Here is an 18,009-nt window from a genome sequence, read left to right as displayed (position 1 = left end):
CGAGAATCCTCGTCCACCCGGGCTCGGAGACCCCGGGGCCGGGCCGAGCCCCTTCCCCGACGGGGCGCGCAGACGGACCCGAGCCCCTCTGGCTGCCCCGCATCGCTACGGGGAGACTCAGGGCCCTGTCTCCCCTTCCCCAAACCCCCTCTTCTCCAGGCTGCTCCGCTTACATCCCAAATTTCTCGAGGGCGAGAGGTGCCGGCTGGGAACCTACTCTGCTCCCAGTCCCCAGCATCCCCCAGCCTCGCAAGGATGCTCGGATTCCCCCCGCCCAAGCACGGGAGAGAATACGGGGAGCTCGTCCCAGTTCAACCCTTTAGCAAAAACACACAGGACGGGGGGAGGAAGGCTGGGGATGGGGCCACTTCTCTCCAAAACATCTCCTCTAGATGTGCTTTATTTACCTCCTCTCGTCCCAAAGCAGCACACACCCCTTCCCCCTCTCTCAGCATCTCCAACAATTTATTTTGGCTCATTAAATTTAATTAAGAACGGAGTAGGTGTTCCATATTTAATAATAATAAAAAAAAAGGGGGGGGAAACAGGGGCATAATAACCTCCAAGAGGACTAAAATAAAGAATCACTATTCAGATGCGGGCAGTCACAGTGCAATTTTTTATTACTTTTTTTTTTTTTTTTTTGCAGTGTCTTTTTAAGAGCATCTAAGCACACACACATAAAAAGCTAGAAGGCATGCATTCCGGAGTTATTCCTATGCATATCCCTGCAATAATTTTCCGCTTTCCTTCGATAAAATTGCCAAATAATAATGAATCATTTCATAAATAATGGGTTTAGAAGCTTATCAGGGCAGGCGGGCCACTGCTGGGGTTTTATCTCTCTCGGCCACATTGCAGTAGTGTTCCGCTCTCCATACTAAATAGGAAACTGGACGTGATGTGGAATTAGAGCCTACCCAGCTGAAGCCACCCAACACTTACTACAAATATAGCCACGATGCGTAGGCCACAAAATGGCTCCACTCACTTTTCCCAATGAAAAGCAAATGGTGAGTAAAGAGGAATCGGCCCTGCAGCGAGCTGGGCGGTGCGGGCGGCGGGATGGGATTTTGGGGGGCTCCGGCGGGCAGCGAGGGGGTTTTTGGGGGGCTTCTACCCCATGTGAGAGGCAGACGAGCAGGGGAAAAAAACACAAAACCTTTTTCCGCCTCTGGGTTTTAATCTATTTGTTATTCTTTGATGCGGGATGGGTGAGGAGGAGAACGCGCTTTCCCCTTTGAAATCGTGGGGTGCGATACCCCCACCGCCCCGGGACCCCCGGGGACCGGCCGCGGGTGTGAAGCACCCACCGGGCCCGGGTCCCCCAGTTTCTCCCAAGGGAAAAACACCAGGACACGGCATGGCCGACGGCCAGAGTCTGACCGCTCCTTGCAGGGAGGGGGGTCCCCCCATATCCCGCTCCCTCTTGCCCCTTCGTTTTGGGGCGATTTCCCTACAAACGACCGCCGGGAGAGGTGCGCTTTTGGGCTGGAAATTTCCTGCCGATCGGCTGCTGGAAAACAAAAGGATTTTACGGAGCAGAAACGAGCAGGCGGGGAATTATTACACCCCCCCCTTCCATTTCTCCAAACGAAACCACCCCAATTTAGGGCAAAATAGTGCAGATATCTTTGTGGGTTTATGTATTTCGTTTTTAACGAAGGCGGGGGAAGACGCCATCGGGATTGTTTCTTTTTTTTTCTTTTTTTTCCTTTTTTTTACAAAGGGGTAAACCTTATTTTTCGTGATTTCGTTGGCGGGGGGGGGGGAACCGGCCTCGCCTTCCTGTTGCTGGGCGGCGGGGAGCGGGCTCACCCCGCTGCCGGCCCGGTCCCGGCTGTCTCGGCTCCTCGGCCGGGAGCGCGCCTGGTAACCGGCCCTTTGAGGAATTTAATTCGCCCCTTTAGGAATTAAATTTTCCAGCCGGACGCGGGAGAAACGCCGTCGCCGCGGCCGCTTCGTGCGAGCCCACTGGGAGAAAAACAACCCCGTGTCCGGACCCGTCTGGGATTTCCTCCCGGAGAGATCGGGCTTGCAATGTGTCCAAAAAAACGCCCAATTCGCCCCAAACCTAGGACCTTTTTTTTTTTTTTCCCGCCTTTTTTTTTTTCTTGTTTATTTTTTTTTTCCACGCCAGGCCGTGCCCATCGCTCCTTGTGGCCCCTTGTGCGAGGCGGCGGCTCCCGGCGGCGGAGGGGGGGGACCCGGGGGTGGCCGCTGTCCCCTGTCACAGGGGCCGCCCCGGGGTGCTGTTCCCTCCTTCCCTCTCCCCTGCACCCTTCTCTCTCCACTGATCTTTGGCAACCCGGACCCACGAGATCCACCCTCTCCTCTTTTTCTCCCCCCCCTTCTCTTCCTCCCAGGATTTAGCAGTTTTATCCCGATGCGGGTGTCCTTCCTCTCTGTAAAGTCGTAAGTACCTTGAGGTGGGAGGAGTAAATTCAGCCTGACACTGAGAGCGCTTTTGTTGAAACAGGAGAGACTTGCGGTGTCCCTACTTAAATATGACACATGTGAGTAATCTCTTCCTATACAATATCGGAATAGGCAATTAGATTTTTCTTTCTAGAGGGTTGGAGGGAAGGCAGGGAGCTTGTGCTTTATGCTGGGTGGCTGGGGTTTTTTTTATTTTTCAGAGAGATGGTGAGATATGGCCAAAAAATGGGATTTCTCTCGCAATTCAGCCCATCAAAAACGGGAAAAAAATTACCCAAGGCAAAGGAGCCAGAAGGATGGGCGGCAGCTCCCTGCTCCCTGAAGCTCCCTATTTATATGGGGAAAAAATAAACCAACCAACCAAACGAACGAACAAAACATCTGAAAGCGAACGAGGGGATATGTGGGAGAAAAGGCATGGCAATAATCGCCATATCGCTGCCTGCCCTCGGCGCGAGGTGCCCTGTCGCGACAGCATTCGTTCTATGGGAGAAGGGGGACAATGCTGTGTGTGCGTCCGCGGCCGGGCCCCTTCCTCCTTCCTGCTGTAGTGAATGCGCGGGGGGATTGGCTCCGTTAGGGGCTGGTTTAACCCCCTCTCCCCCAAAAAGTGGTTTCGGGTGTATTTCGCTGCTTTATGAATAATAATAATAGTAAAAACTAGACATGGGAGGAAAAGGGGCCACTCTCGAGGTTGAGGCCGCTGCCGGCAGGCCGGGCCGCGGTCGGGCTGACTCCGCAGGTCGGCAAACACCGCCGGGGCCCCCGATGTGGAGAGAAGTACCCCGCAAAAAAGCGGAGGTGCGCGCTCTGCCTCCTCCATCATTTGGCCGCGTGATTTAACTCGGTGCGCCGGGCGCTGGCCGAGCCCTTCTTGCTGCACCGGCCGCCCCGACGGTGCCACCGCTCCGCGGGTACCGAGGGATGGGAGGTCGGGCCCGGTGGAGCGTCCTGCGGGACAGGGGCGCTGCGGGACGTCAAAAGTGCCGCACCGCTCCGCCAGGCTCCGTGACGTCACGGCAGGGCCGCTCCGTGACGTCACGGCCCCGCACGGCTCGGGCGGGGTGGACCCGCAGACCCCCCGGTGCCGCCAACAAACTCTAGATGATTTTAAGGTGATTAGTAACTCCCCCCGTTTCTCACCGGCCAAGTCCGAGCCCCGAAGCGGCCACCCCCGTCGGGGCGGTACCTGCGGAGGGGTAAACCCCCCTCCCCAAAGCGGGGCCGCCCCTCACCGCTGCCTCTCTCCGCAGGACGATGGACAGGCCGCCCGCCCCGCCGCCCCCCAGTGACCCCCGCGATGCCCGCCCCCCCCGGCGGCACGACTCGGAAGCGGAGACCACGAGCGAGCCGGAGAGCAGCCGCGGGGGCATGGAGGCGCCGGCGGACCCCCAGCTGCTGCTCAACGGGGCGTCCAAGGAGGCGGGCCGGCCCTCCCCCGGGCCCCCCGCCGCCCCTGTGCCCGTCATCGAGCTGGTGCGCCGGGGGGGCTCCCTGGACATAAAAGGCCGGGAGGCGGCGGGAGAGGCGATGCAGAGAGCGCCGGGTGCCGAGCCGTGCCGCGCCGCAGAGGCCGCCTGCGAGGCCCGCATGGTGCAGCTGAGTCCCCCCGCGCTCCCGCTGCAGCCCCACGGCAGGGCCATGCTCTACAACCTGGGCCAGCCGCTGGCCACCATCAACAGGTCCGTGTCTCCCCGAATGCGGTGCCGGGGAGGGAGGGAGGTGCGGGGAAGAGAGGGGAGCTGCAGCATCTCTTCTTCCGAGCGGGGCTCGGGGTTTAGTCATCGCGGGGTTGCATGCAACTTTGCAAAGGAAGAAAGGGAAAAGGGTAGAGAGGGGGAAAAAAAAAAGAGGAAACGAAAAACTGTCATTCCTAGAAAAAAAAAAAAACAAACAACCCACAGTAGAATTGTCCCGGGCAGAGCAAGGGGGTCCTTCAGTAAACGGGCAAGAGGTGGTTTAGCTCCTTGGACTCTCTCTGCCCTCCGACGAGTCCCTCAAATAAGCGCAAGGGACAGCAAAGGCTCTGGCAGGGGCTGGACCAGCCCGGGGGTGTGCGGGGACGGACCCGGTGCGGACCCGGCCCGGCTGGACGTGCGCGCCCGCCTGCGGGAGGGCACAAAGCCGCGGGGATGCGGGTGGGTTTTGCCCGGAGCCTCCAGCCCGGATATCCCAAGCTGCCCACATCCCCCTGCTCACGGGGGGCTGGCGTCTCTCGCTGCGTGTCCCCAGGCGGCCGCGTGTCGTGTCGCCTCACGACCCAGGGCTCGGCTTCGTGAGCCGTGAGCTCGCTCCGAGGTCACGGAGCAGCTCTGCTTCCCGCCGGCCCCGAGCTGCCCCCGGACGCTCCCTCCCCCCACCGGGCCGGGGGGATGCCGGAGTGTCCTCACGGCCTCTCTGCCTTTCGTTTGCAGCGGGTTTTTCGGCGAACCGGACTCCTTCTCCATGTACGGCAGCAACCGGGTGAAGCGAAGACCGTCTCCGTACGAGATGGAGATCACCGACGGTGAGAGCATTTCGCCACTGCGCCGGCTCTTTAGGGGGGTTCCCTTCTGCTGAGGGGGGCAAGTTGCTGCACGGCGCCTTACTCCGGGATTAAACCCCCAAATAACAAATAACAAAAGGACTAAAGCCCCAAACCGTGAAATGCGAATAGGATGCCTAGGGAGTCAGGGTGACTCTGCGGTAAGGTTCGGAATAGTGGAGCCCACACCCGTCCCCACTAACGCCCAGCAGCGTACTCGGTGGGTTTGACTTCACCCTGCGAAGCAGTTCAGTGTAATGGCTAATTACACCCCTTAGAGATCAAATCCGAAGGAAGACCCTAAATGTAAGTCTTTGTTGAAGTTCAGATCAGGGCCATTGCAGTGAGATGCTGTGTCTGTAAACCCTTTCAGCCAGGGGACATTCGCAATGCAGACCACAGCCTTGGGCAGAAAGGACAACCTGCCTTTAAACTGCCTGGAAGCAAAGAGCTAACCCTGTGCTGAGGTCTGCAAGGGCGCAATGGGGTTGCCTTTTGCATTTTAATTCAGTGTACATCCACACCTTGCTGCTGTCTGCCGTGGAGAAATATCCCGTGGCAGAGCGCGGGAGCAAATACGGCGGGTGACAGTCTGGTGTCTGAGCAGAGATCCCAGGCGTGGGCATTCCTGTCGGAGCCGCAGGATAGTTTCAGAGAATGGAAAGGAGGGAGAAGGCAGTGCAGGATCCACTGCCTGCTCCCCGGCAGCTGGAGTGGGGTGCGGGATGCGACGCGCAGGCGGCAGCGCTGCCCAGGCAAAGGGGTGTTCGCAAGAACAATTTACACGTGGAAGGCCAACCCGTTTATCTGCGGAGTTAACAGCCCGTACACATGAGATCCATTGAAACGTGCTTTCTCTTTAGTAATTGTCAACACTGTGTTTCAATTGCTGGACAATTATTTTCCTTCTTTTTAGCTATCTGTCCCTTTCCTTCTACTCTGCTAATCTAAGATCAAATCATAATCCGCATCACTCTAAAACAATACAGCCAGAAATGACGGGCTCAGGGTATTATCTGCATTAATCAGTCCCTCTCTCCCCGCTCTGTGCTCTCCTGGTCCTTTCAGACCGGAGTCCCATGAGACAGGGGGATGTCACAGCCCCGGCATAAGAAGGGTTTTTTGTCTGTCTTTCAATTCTGGGGCTTAATGGTTACGGTGAAAAGTCCATCAAATCACGTTGTCCGACTAAAGCTTTTGACTTTCTATTTAATTAGGTGTTAAGGATTACAGACACACTTGGTTGCAGCCAAGTTTTTGGATCTGTTCTTTGATTCAGATGTACAGATTGGGCCCAATCCTGAAAGTGCTGGCTCATGTGAATTTCCAAGACGGGGCTCAACATTTTTTGGGGAGGGGAGAAAAATATGTATCAGACGATACTGTCTGAACAGGAACAATTTGTAGGAAAGTACATCCCATGCTGAGGCGTCTGTGTGGTCTGATGGGCTTTGCTTATTGCTCTGGTGGTCACCTGCCAGGTGACATCTGTGGCACCCAAAAGCATCACTCCTCAGGGTCCCCAGCCCTTGGGAGATGCAGAAGGGCAGGAAAGTCTTGCCAGGCACTTGGTGTTTGGTTTTCTCTGTAAGGAAATAAGTGGAATTTTTTTGCAACTATTCCTGTATCTATTTTGTGGAAAGTTCGTTGCGTTTCATATCTTCTTTAAAAATAACTATAAATGCAGATAAAAACATGAAAAAGTATCTGTAAAAAAGTATATCCTGGAACTTTAGAAACTCATCTTTTTATTAGTTTTCCTTAGATCTCTAATTACAATTTTAAAAGCATCGGTCAATCAATTGGAACAAAATCCAGGCAAAAATTCTCATCTGACTGCTTGAATTAATTATGAGGCAAATTTCTTTATAAGAAATAGATCTTCTATTATAACACAGCTATGGGGCATTTTAATTTTCTCCATTGCTTGACATGTTTTGGCCCAAACCTGACCTCTTTCTAAAAGATATTAATTCAGTTGATGCAGGAATCAAGAATCTGAGTGGTGTCAGAATTTGTGTTATATACTGGGGCTTGGTTTGGGTGCCCCTGGATGAAAATGAACAAGTCTTTTTTTTCTGATTTCTGACCTATTTATGAATAGATGCCTTTTAGTTGTCAGCTTTCAGTGAACACAGACATATGTTTGAAGCCTGTGAAGACTGGAAGTCTCTCAAGGTGGTTTTGGGGTCTTTTTTTGTTGTGGTTTGGTTTTTAATAAACAAAATCCAATGTGGTTTTTTTTTTTCCTCATAATCGAATGGAGTAAATGAGTTTTAAGCTGCTTCTTCTTCTGGATTCAAGGCTGGTTTCTTTGTCTTTTCTGGAAAGAGCATTGAAGTGTTAAAATTGCTGTAATATTGTAGTAGGTTATAGCACATTCTTCAATGCTTTCTTAGTAGTGCTGCAGAGGTCCCCTTGGTCCCCACCACAATCCTGTAGCACAGCAGACTGTGCACATCAGGGACAAGAAACCTTCCCTTTCCATGAGCTCTTGCAAATTAATTCATGCAAAGGGCATTATGTGCTGTTTAGGGGTCAATATTACCTTTATTAAAGCATCAGACTGGAATCTTAGAGGTCAGAGAAGATGCGTTTCTCATTTCTATATCCCCCAGCTTATCCCAGGGGCTCTTGGTGATTTTGGAGGGCTCTCTGCTCCTGAGCATCCTGTAAGGAGAAGTGGCTGCTCACACTCTGGAGAAGCTGGCACCTTTAACCTGGCTATTTGGGAATGTGCCTGCATACAAACCCTGCAGTGCAGGGTGTTCTGTGTGATGTGCTGGACTGAAGGGACTCAGTTTCCCCTGAAAGAAGTGAAGTGTGATGGTGTTTAATCAACTGGAATGTGGAATTCCTCTTTCTGTGTTGTGGAAGGTGGAATCTGTCAAGATGCAGCCTAGTAGCACGCTTCCAAAGTCACATTTATTCAGCTGCCCTGTCACAGTCAAGGCAGCCGAGAGTTTTGCCAGACAAGAATAATGATGTTTAAATGTCCCACGGGGTGCTGGTTTCACTGGGTGATGGCAGAGCTGTAGCTTAAACTGCTTCCCACAGCCAGGGACTTGCTCCCTCCAGAAGGGAGTAATTAGACAAGTGTCTCAATGTGGGGAATACAAGGGAGAGACCATGGGGATGGGGTACAACTCACTGATGTGTTACCTGCAAGTCTTTGCTTCACAATCTGTGATGATTTTCATTTTACGTGATGCTTCCCACCCTTTGGGAGTTTCTGCCATGGTCAGTCTCCCAGATTTCCATGAGATTGATGTGACCTTCCACTGTTGATGTCTCCTGGAGATGAGGATGGAAAGCATGTAATAAAAAAAGCATCTTATGGTAGTGCCCCCTTACATGAGCTGATTTCCATGGACCCAAGGACCTGCAATCCTGATTTATGGAATTGCTACTCCTGTAGCGCAGTATATTTTGGGTAGATGTGCTTTTGGGTCTCTTCTAGCACAGAAGGAATGTTTTTCTCATGGCAAGAGGAGTTACCTTGGTGATCTGAAAGGAGAATTGGTGTGTTTTGTGTGTCCATCCTGTGTAACATGCTCTGTCAGAAATACGGCTGTAAAATGTCAGGGATTTAATTGGAATTCACACTTAACTAAACAATTTTTTCACTTCTCCAGTTAGTGTCAGAGGGAGTTTTTGCCCTGTGGTAGTGATATGTAGAGGGAGCAGGAGGCCCTCAGTTCAGCTGTGAAACTGTTTCATCCTCCCTCATGATCACCCTTCCAACAAGGACACTGCCTTCGCTCTGTGGGTCACATTGCTACCTGTCCTCATTGCTATGGGGCAAATCCCACCATCCTGTTTCATACAAAACACCCAGAGGGCTGGTGGCAATCCTGTGGTCTCTGTCAGCACTGGATCCTGCCTGCAGCAGGGAGGGTCTCTGGATCTTAGAGTTGTCAAAGCCTCTGTTCAAGCCAATTTCCTTCTGTCTCGATGATGTGTCCTTTAGACACTTTTGGGATAGAAAATAAAACTATCTAGTAAGATCAGCTTTTAATAGGACCTTTGTTGCTGAGTTACCTTTGTTGATGAGCTGAGATACCCTAAAAGCATAGCACACGTGTCATGGCTTAAGCCTTCCTCCTTGGAGAGGTAAATTTACACATCTGAGGAGACACCCAAAGAGATGCAACTCCATTTTTCCCTTCCACTGGATTCAGCAGAAGTTATGGCTATCTCAGCTCATCATATCAGCTTCCAGTTAGCTGGAAACTCTTGTTTCACTGCCTTGCTGATGTCAGTCACTAGAATAAGTCAGTCAATTTGGGAAACAGTGACCTATTCAGCAAAGTAAACCTGAGCTGTTATTCCCTGCTCCTAATTCTGTCTGGTTGGAATTCCAGGTCCTCACACGAAGGTGGTTCGCCGCATTTTTACCAACAGCCGGGAGAGGTGGAGACAGCAGAACGTCAACGGAGCCTTCGCAGAGCTCCGCAAGCTCATCCCCACCCACCCGCCCGACAAAAAACTGAGCAAGAACGAGATCTTGCGCCTGGCTATGAAGTACATCAACTTCCTGGCCAAGCTGCTCAACGACCAGGAGGAAGAAGGAAACCAAAGGGGCAAAGTGAACAAAGACTCTGGGATAGTCCAGGAAGACCTCCTGCAGGACATGTTGTCTCCAAACTCTAGCTGTGGAAGTTCTTTAGACGGAGCGGCGAGCCCGGACAGCTTCACGGAAGAGCACGAAGCGCTGGACTCGAAGCACACGCGGAGCCTGCACCACGCCATCCTCCCCGTAGAAGGCAACGCGCAGCGGTGATGACCTTGGCGCTGCTCCCGAAGCACCGAGGGGGAGAGGCAAGGCCCGAGCGTGAGGATGCTGGAACTTGTGCTCGCGGGATCTGTGACTCTGCCTTTCCCCGGGAGCTCGGGCTCCCCACTCTCCCCAGCCCGGGGCGGAGCGGCCGGAACGTTGGCTGAGGACGAGACCAACCCAGACGGACGTTCAGTATTTAGGTACGTGATCGTACAAAGAAGAAAAGCATTGAAGTCATCTTCATTGTACATACTGCTCGTGACGTGACCCTGAGGAGGGGGAGGAGACGTGGCCAGCGCCTCTCCAGCATTTAGAGGGCTTTCAGACCATTTGATGACCACTGCTTTTTAAACAGTCGCCTGCTTGAGGCATGAAACTCCTCTTTCACTGCTGGCAGAGGCCACTGATGCTTTCCTGCTCCACGTGGTGCTGGAGACTGCTGCATGATGCCAGTGCAGCACTTCTCCAGCCTGTGGCACACACAGCTGGTCTGAACAGGAGCTGGGACCACGTGTTCCTGTTGTCCGAGAGCTTTTGTCTGTATCTTTTTAAAGAGGTGAAAAAATACCCTCAGCAAAAGAACTATTAAAAGGATTAAGACTATTTCTTTCTCTCTTCTTTTTTTCTTTTTTTTTTTTTCTTTTTTTCTTCCCCTTTCCTCCTTTCCCTTCTACCTAACTTTGAATTGTTTGGGGTTGTAGTATTTATGACGTGGGATTACTTCTGTTTAACACTGTCATGCAGTATCCATTGAATGAAAAGGTACATAGGTGTTTTCTGCCACCCTCCCAGTCCCTAATTCTTCTGCTAGGTAACACTCAGCAGGTGAACTCCAAGCCTGTTGTGGTCTACTAGAGCTTTCCCAGTGGTTTCTTAGGGCCAGAATTTCTCTCAAGAAAGATGAATTTCAGAATTGGTAAGGGAAAAAAATACTTGCTAGTGGAGTATCTCCTTGGACTGGAGGATTTTTATGATCAAAAAGCAACAAAAAGGCAAAAGGAGTCAATGATGTATCAACAGTGTGCGTGTACATAGGGATATAAAAAGGTTTTAATGGTATGCTTTGAAGTTTTTGATTTTATTGTGTGAAAATGGTGGTGGTTCAGCTGTGCCAATGCCCACAGTACGGACCCTAGTGCTGGATTTATTCTGGCCTTAGGGAGGTCCTTACATTCCCAAGTGCTCAGGTCACTGCAAAGTTGATATCTGTGACTGAGATGGTCCTCTGATCCCTGCTGCCCCCCCGGAAGGGTGTTTGGGAAACAGGAAGACTGAGGAGCAGGAGGCTGCTACTGTGGGGGCTGGGAGCTGAGGACCACCCTGTGCTATCACCACTTCAGTCCTGTCATTTCCCACCCACCCACCCATTGCCTGATGCCTGATGGGGCAATTGCCCCAAGTCCACCCTCTCCTTCTGCAAAGGTGTCAAGGCACAGAAATCTCTGCCATGCTACAGTAAAAAAAAAACCAAAACAACAAACCACACACAAACATCCTTTGGAAGGGGATAAATCTTTTTAAGCGGGGACACCTTCCACCTCACTTGTTTCTTCCCAAGGATGCCGAGGTACAAAGGAACACAGAGAATTTAAGTGGGTGTCTGCAAGCCCATCCAGGCTTATTTCAGAACTCTGTCATTTCCATCCCTGCCTGGTTCTGATGCCTCTTTGAAAATAATAGTTAAGAGGGTGGTATGTGGTTTGGCTTATTAGGTGAATTAGTTGCCTGAGAAGGGATCCTGGCCCATGTAAGGATTTGCAAGACCCCATATATTGGAACGCACCAATCTCCCCCCTCTTAAATTGGGGAAAAGGAGGAAAACTCCTTCCTGGGTCTGGATTGTCCATGCATGGGGTTTTTTACTAGAAGAGGTTACCCACAGGGCTGTGCCAGGGAAGAGGTGCTGGCAGGTGACAGAGTGACACTGAGGAAGAGGTTTGGGCTGGTACTGGTGTCAGGGGTAGGAAAGGCAAGCAGTGGGGGCTGCCAGGGGACCCTCTGGGAAGGGAGGGGGATGCTGTCACACAGGTAAAGCCATTCTTGGTCTCCAAACAACCTTTTTATTAAACTACTGCAAGAAAAAAAAAACAAACACCAACATCTAGAAATTCCTCATTCCATACAAATTTATTATTTTTTGTTTAAATCTTTTTGGTAGCTGAATAGTTGGGGAAGTGGTACAACTTTGGCAGCACCCTCAAACACCACCACCCCCCCCACGTGCCTGCTTGTAGCCCTTGGCAGAGCACACTGTAAGGTCTCCTGGGGTATGTACAGTTGTACTTAATTGTGATTTGAATGGTACATTTCCTCTGCCCACCTCTCCTCCTTTCTGCTTCGTCTCTCGCTGTGCGGACCATCATCCCCTGTTTCTGTCGGAAGCGGCGCTCTGGGGCAATGTTGTACCGTGTGAGTGAATTCCTGCCTTACGATTTTGGGGGTTTTTTCGGCCCCCTCCCTTTCTCTGCCACCCTCCCTTCGGATTTCTGCATTTTTTCTGCAGAAATGAAGTAACCAGACCTGGTACCCTGAGTCTCAACCCACTGTGGACGTGCTATTTAGAAAACACATTTGTTGTAATGTGTGTGTACATATAAATATATATATATAATGAATATATCAAGAATATTTCTAAATAAAGTTTTACAAAGCAGTCTCCACTTGCTGTCTGCCTCTGTCCCACCTCATGGCTTGAACCCATCACTACTTTAGTATTTCATTGTGGGATGAAAATGCCAGAGTGGCCCATTCCCAGCCTCCAAAAATCATAATCAGGCAGCAAAAACCTTGCAAAAAGACTTGCCTTTTTTTTTTTTTTCCTTGCTTGACTCACACCGTCCAGCCTGGGCTGGGCTTTTTCAGGGAGAGCAGGCGGGAGGAAGAGCGCGGGGCCGGCAGGAAGGAAGGCGGGTGATGAAGCAATGCCCCCGCCGCAGGCGAGCGTTACCAGCCCCCTTACCCCCAGCACGTTATTTGCAGGTCCCCCAAAGGCCTTTTCCCTCCTTTTGGCGAGGGTGACTGTGCAAGGAAGGGGCTGCTGGGGGGCCGTGCTACTTCCTTTGGCAATTCGGCCATGATTTAACAGGCAGCGACACCAATTCCTCTTTTTTCTTTTTTAAAAAAAATTATCACAACCATGTGCACAAATACTTTTAAAAAAAATATAGCATTAATTAGGGAGTGTTTACAGGCTAAGTAGTCCATTGAACATGTGTATGTTAACATATATATTATATAATATATATAATATTAATTTATATAATATTAATTTATATATATAATATATATATATATATATATGTATGTATGTATGTATGCTGGTGGTCAGCACCATACCAATAGCACGGAGCAGATGACCAGGAATGGTAACTCAAGTATTTTTTTTTTGTCTTTAATTTCTATGAATTTCAGACTCATGGCTTATTTAAACAGAGCCTTTTAGAGCATCCTCGGCTTTTTTAAAGCATCGCCCCCCAAAAGTTTAGCTGCTAAAGCCTCCTCCACAGCAGACAAGCAGCCAACTCTTGCTTTGAAAGTTTCTGGGTGACATTTCCCCCTGTGTGAAAGAGGGGACCTTGTTTCAACCTCCAACCTGAGGGTGCAGGGAGCCCTGCCCAGGCGCAGTCCCAGACTAGGGACATGGGGCCCCTCTTGACAGCCAGGCTGAGCAAAGCCCCCGTATCCAGGACTGGGCTGGTTTCATCCCAGGCACTGGGACAAGGCACAGGGCAGGTGTGGGGCAGTGTGTGGCTGTTGGGTGTTTATCTGGGGCTGGGAGATCAGGGCTGCACAGCTGGTTTAACCCGTCTCGCCCTGCTACCAGCCCAGCACGAGCTGATAGCTCAGCCACTGGTTATCTCTGCCTCCCACCTCCTGGTTCTCTCCCTCCCTCCTTCCATCACCAGGGTAATTCTGCTTCCACCTCCCCCTTCTGCTTTTTTTTCTTCCTTCAGTTAAAACGTCCTTCATGGCCACACAGCTTTTGCCACCCTGAAGGTGAAGGTTTCAAACCACTCCAGGCACACATATAGGGTCTATAACCAATGGAAAGGGATGAGAGTTTGCCAGTGCCACCTGCTCCCTGGTGGGATGGCCAATGTGCATCACTCCTGGTGGTGGGGAGACCGTGAGAGCTGCTGTTCTGGGACATTCTCCACGGTTCTGTCCCCATCTGAGTGTCTGGTGGCTTTGTGTTGGCCATGCTGAGAAGAGTATCCTTCTTCCTGTATCTTCTTCTCCAGAGCATCCTGACCTTGCTGCTGCTCTGCCACCAAGATGCATATTTCACAGAAGGTAGCAGATATTCACCTGCCTTTGCATTTATTTTTAAAAGTAATTTTCGGAAACCCTTGTCATTCTCGTCTTCTGATGGAAAATTTAATTCATTTCTCATCAAATGGTAATTTCTTTCACAATTGTGTTGTGTTACAAATGCTGATGTGCGCTGCTCTGTGGATTCAAATACATGGGGGGAAACCCCCAACCCAACCTCTTTTTTTTCCTCTGTTTATGCAAAACAGAAAGGAAAGCTGGGAAAAGCACCTTAGAGCCCTGGTTTCCACGGCACAGAAGGGATCAGCACAGCAGGAGGGTGTTGTGGGTGGCATTGCCCTTGGCATTGCCACCATCTCTCACTGGTGGCACCACAAGGTGATGGGGGTTCTGGTCTGTAGTGCAGGAAACCTTTTGGCAAATAGTGTTTTCTTTACAAGTTTGAAACAGGTATGTTTAAGGGTATTTTTTGTTCACCCGTGTTTCTAATGTGTTGCAGGAACCTGGTGGCAAGTTCTCAGTGGCAGAAAATTTCTCTTGCCATTGTATGGATGACACTGGGGAATGAGAACAGAGAGGGAGTGACTTTAGGATAAAATTGGAATAAATAAAAGAGAAGGTGCAAGGGATGTGCAAGAAACAAACAAAGAAACCCCCATAACCAACCAAAATTTGGGTAGATTTTATTTTCAAGCCTCTTTGTCTGGTTTTAATTACAACCTTTCTGGCAAAGCCATGTTGAGGGCAGCCTGCACTGGCTGCCCTGCCTGGGAACACTGCTGAAGCCAGGAGCAAGGACCCGCTTCATCAAGGGCATTCCCACATGATTGAATTAAATATGCTCACAGGAACGACAGGACCCAAACATTCCCACCCTGGCAACCGATGAGAAAGCTTCTCCTCTTCACTACGACAGGCCAGTGACAACAGGAGGGAGTAATTTATGGCTCTCTGGGACTGCTCGATATGCTCTTCATCCCGGGGCTCATCCCTGACATTCCCACCGCCGCACAAAGGCTGCAGCCGGCCAGTAGTGCCCAGGGGACACCGCGCTGTCACACACAGCAAGGAGATGAGCAGCGAGCAGGATCCCCTCTCTCCTCCCACCTCTGCTCTTTCTCTCTGGTCCTCCTGCCTCTCCATTCACCTTTATTCTCACTCTTTTCTTTTTTTTTTTTTTTCCATCCCAAAATTGGTCCTGGGGTGCGGGGAGAGCCCCGCAGCTCATCAGGGCTGGGGGTGGGTGGGGAAGGATGAGGATGCTCTGAGGCTGCAGGGGCTCAGGAGGATGGACCTGCACCACTGACGGGGGGTCCAGCAGGCACCTTCAAACTTGTCCCCCCCATAGACATTCCTTTTCCCCTGATCTTGAAGCTATTCTCAGCCGCCCCAGTGACCTTTCCGGGGAACAATTTACTATTGTGTTATGGTAAAGCCCAGCCTCTATTTTTGCACTCTGTTTTGCTGATGCGGGCACAGGGAGCGAGACGGGAATCCAGCAGGAAATGGGAGGGAGCGTCTGGATCACAGTTAAGACTGTCCCGGCACTTTGATGTGCCGGGGCCGAACCCGCCCGCCAGCACGTGGTTGGGCCGGGGGCTTTGCTCCCTGCCCATCCCTCCGGTAAATCCTGGACTGCACCAGCTTAATCTGACCGTGCCAAGGTGGGAATGGGTCCTGCAGCAAAGGGCTTCTGGCAAAGAGGCCGGCAAAGCCGTTGTGGCACCGTGCTCCTCGGTGCATGCACGGTGCAAAATGACAGGCAGGTTTCTGCTGGCATTGTGTTGCTAAAGGAATGCTGGAAACAGGGGGAGGAGGTGACTGGGCTGGGAGAGGTTTGAGGACTTGCCCAAAGGTGTACGGGAAAGCCATGGTAGAGCATCCTGGATTGCATCATGTGAAATGAGCTGGCTGAGAACAGGCGGATGTGGCAGGTGTGAGGTGCCATCAAGCCACGGTCCTTCCTGATATGGGACCCAGAGCCAGGCTTGGGAGGAGTGGATGGCTCCAAAAATGCCAAGCATCACACCCTAGAGTGGCCAGAAGAACACGACTGCCTGGATGTCCTGTTCACCCTTTGTGGATGGGAACAATCCCAGAGGTGTAGCTGGTGAAATGGCCAAAGCCCAGGGAAGGGAAGGGAGCAGGACCAGCCCTATCCTACAACTATCTTGCTTCCACCATCATCACCATCCACATCACAGTCTCTGGGGCAGGAATAGCACTCTGCTGCCCCAGGGCTTGCCCAGAGCCCACAGAAACCAAAGACAGGGCCCTCTTGCACATCTAAAGAGTCCAGCCACCATCTGCTGCCCATCCAAGGATCCCTGGGAGGGGATGGGAGCAAGGGAATGCTTTACAGCAGCTGTCACATCTCCAGAGCACTTTGCTTGCTGTGATATGTCTGTTCACACACTACTGGAGCTGAAGTAAAACATATCAACACCGTCCCAGTCGTGTGTCTTGCAACTATCCAGCATCACAGCATTGCTCCTCTGAGCATCCAGTCTGCTCCATCCCAAGGAATGGCATTAAAATGGGAGCAGGGGGCTGGTGGGGGTGGCCTGGCAGGTAGATGGAGTCTGTTAGCAGTGTGCCATTATGGATTCTGTGGGTGGGAAGCTGCTGCTTGGGGTGGGGAAGGCTCTGTGTTGGTGAACTGATGCCCTATAAATACTGGGCTAGGGGGAAGGCAAGGAACAGGCCTGGATGAGGCTCCAATGTGGAACATCACTGAGGTTTGTTAGCAGTGACACATCAGTACTTGTGTGACAAGGAGTCACAAACACACTCAGACTCCACAAACACCTGTGCCTGCACATGATAGGTGAGTGTGCACACTGATTGCTCACAAATGCACGGCCCACGTGCTGTTACAGGTGTGATGGGGCACAAACACACTCACGAATGCACACACTCATTTTTGCAGGTCCCACACCTGTGGCCATGTCCATGGATGCACCAGTTCTAAATACACATTCGGATGGATGTGGACATGCAGTCCTGCATGTGTCTTCAAGTCACCGAAGCCCATGACATGCTCACACACATGTCCTCTGTCCCTTGCACGCTGCCCTGCTGGTTGTCCCCACCAGACAAAACATCAGGGTGGTTTTGCTTTTAGCTGCACCAGCAAAAATCACTCCCAAGCTGCTCTCTGCCTCATCCAAGCAAACCTTGAGCTGCTTTATCCCTTCTTCTGGGTCAAATGGCACCAAACCACCCACAGCAGGATGGTTTTCCCAGGGTGTTCTTAGGGTTACAGGAAGACTGAACCGGCCCAGCAGTGGCAGCCGTTGCTCCTATCTCGGCTGTCTGCCCGTTCCTGGGGCCACCCACCCTCCAGCTGGCTCCGTCCTGCTCTGAGCTGCCCCCTCTATCGCTGCCTGCAGGCGCCGGGACTGGGGATGCGGTCCTACATCCACACCCCGCAACGGGACAGGCAGAAGGGCGGCGTGAGCAGGAGCCTGTCTGTCCCCTCCAGCGGGGACACTGTCCCCACGCTGACAATGCCAACACCACCTCCCTGCCCGCCGGTCCGCCCTGCAGCAGGAGCTCGCGCTCGGCGCCTCCACAGCGCCGGGGGTGCCAGCGGGGCTGTCCCAGAGGGGTCCCACCAGAGCCCCTCACCCAGCCAGAGTGACACCTCCTGCGAACAGAGCTGGGGGAACCCCCGCTCGCAGACAGACGGCACATCGGACCGACCGCAGCAACTGCGCCTCCCGCCCGCGGCGGGGCCGACACGGGGCCGGAGCTGCCCCGCTGCCGCCGCTCCGCCCGCGGCCGCCAGAGGGAGCGCAGCGCCGGCAGAGGGGCTTGGGGGGTCGTGGTGTCTTCCCAATAAAGTATGTAAAGGCTGTCCTTTCCCCTTTTCCTTTCCCTTTTCCTTTCTCTTTCCCCTTTTTATTTATTTTTCTTTTTCTTTTCCCCTTTTTCTTTTCCCCTTTTTCTTTTTCTCTTCCTCTCCTCTCCTCTCCTCTCCTCTCCTCTCCTC

General features: G+C 52.0%; 1 protein-coding gene across 3 annotated transcripts; it reads left to right on the top strand.

The window, feature by feature from the left end:
* The first annotated feature begins 628 nt into the window (after window positions 1-628).
* TAL1 (TAL bHLH transcription factor 1, erythroid differentiation factor) lies at window positions 629-10,346 on the top strand. 3 transcript variants are annotated; one of them, XM_027649210.1, is made up of 5 exons: window positions 640-1,013; window positions 2,367-2,516; window positions 3,693-4,121; window positions 4,854-4,945; window positions 9,328-10,346. In XM_027649210.1, coding segments are annotated over exons 2-5 (942 nt in total). In that variant the 5' UTR covers window positions 640-1,013; window positions 2,367-2,514; the 3' UTR covers window positions 9,747-10,346. The 3 variants fall into 3 exon arrangements, 2 of the variants coding, with proteins under 2 accessions (XP_027505010.1, XP_027505011.1); XM_027649209.1 differs by lacking the exon at window positions 2,367-2,516 and having other exon boundaries at window positions 639-1,013; XR_003528628.1 differs by lacking the exons at window positions 3,693-4,121; window positions 4,854-4,945; window positions 9,328-10,346 and adding an exon at window positions 2,640-3,271 and having other exon boundaries at window positions 629-1,013.
* Window positions 10,347-18,009: the final 7,663 nt, after the last annotated feature.

This window comes from Corapipo altera, unplaced genomic scaffold (genome assembly GCF_003945725.1).
Source record: "Corapipo altera isolate COAL_440 unplaced genomic scaffold, ASM394572v1 112, whole genome shotgun sequence".
Classification (NCBI taxonomy): domain Eukaryota; kingdom Metazoa; phylum Chordata; class Aves; order Passeriformes; family Pipridae; genus Corapipo; species Corapipo altera.
The sequence above is the reverse complement of the archived record's forward strand: the minus strand, read 5'-3'. Positions and strand labels throughout refer to the sequence as shown.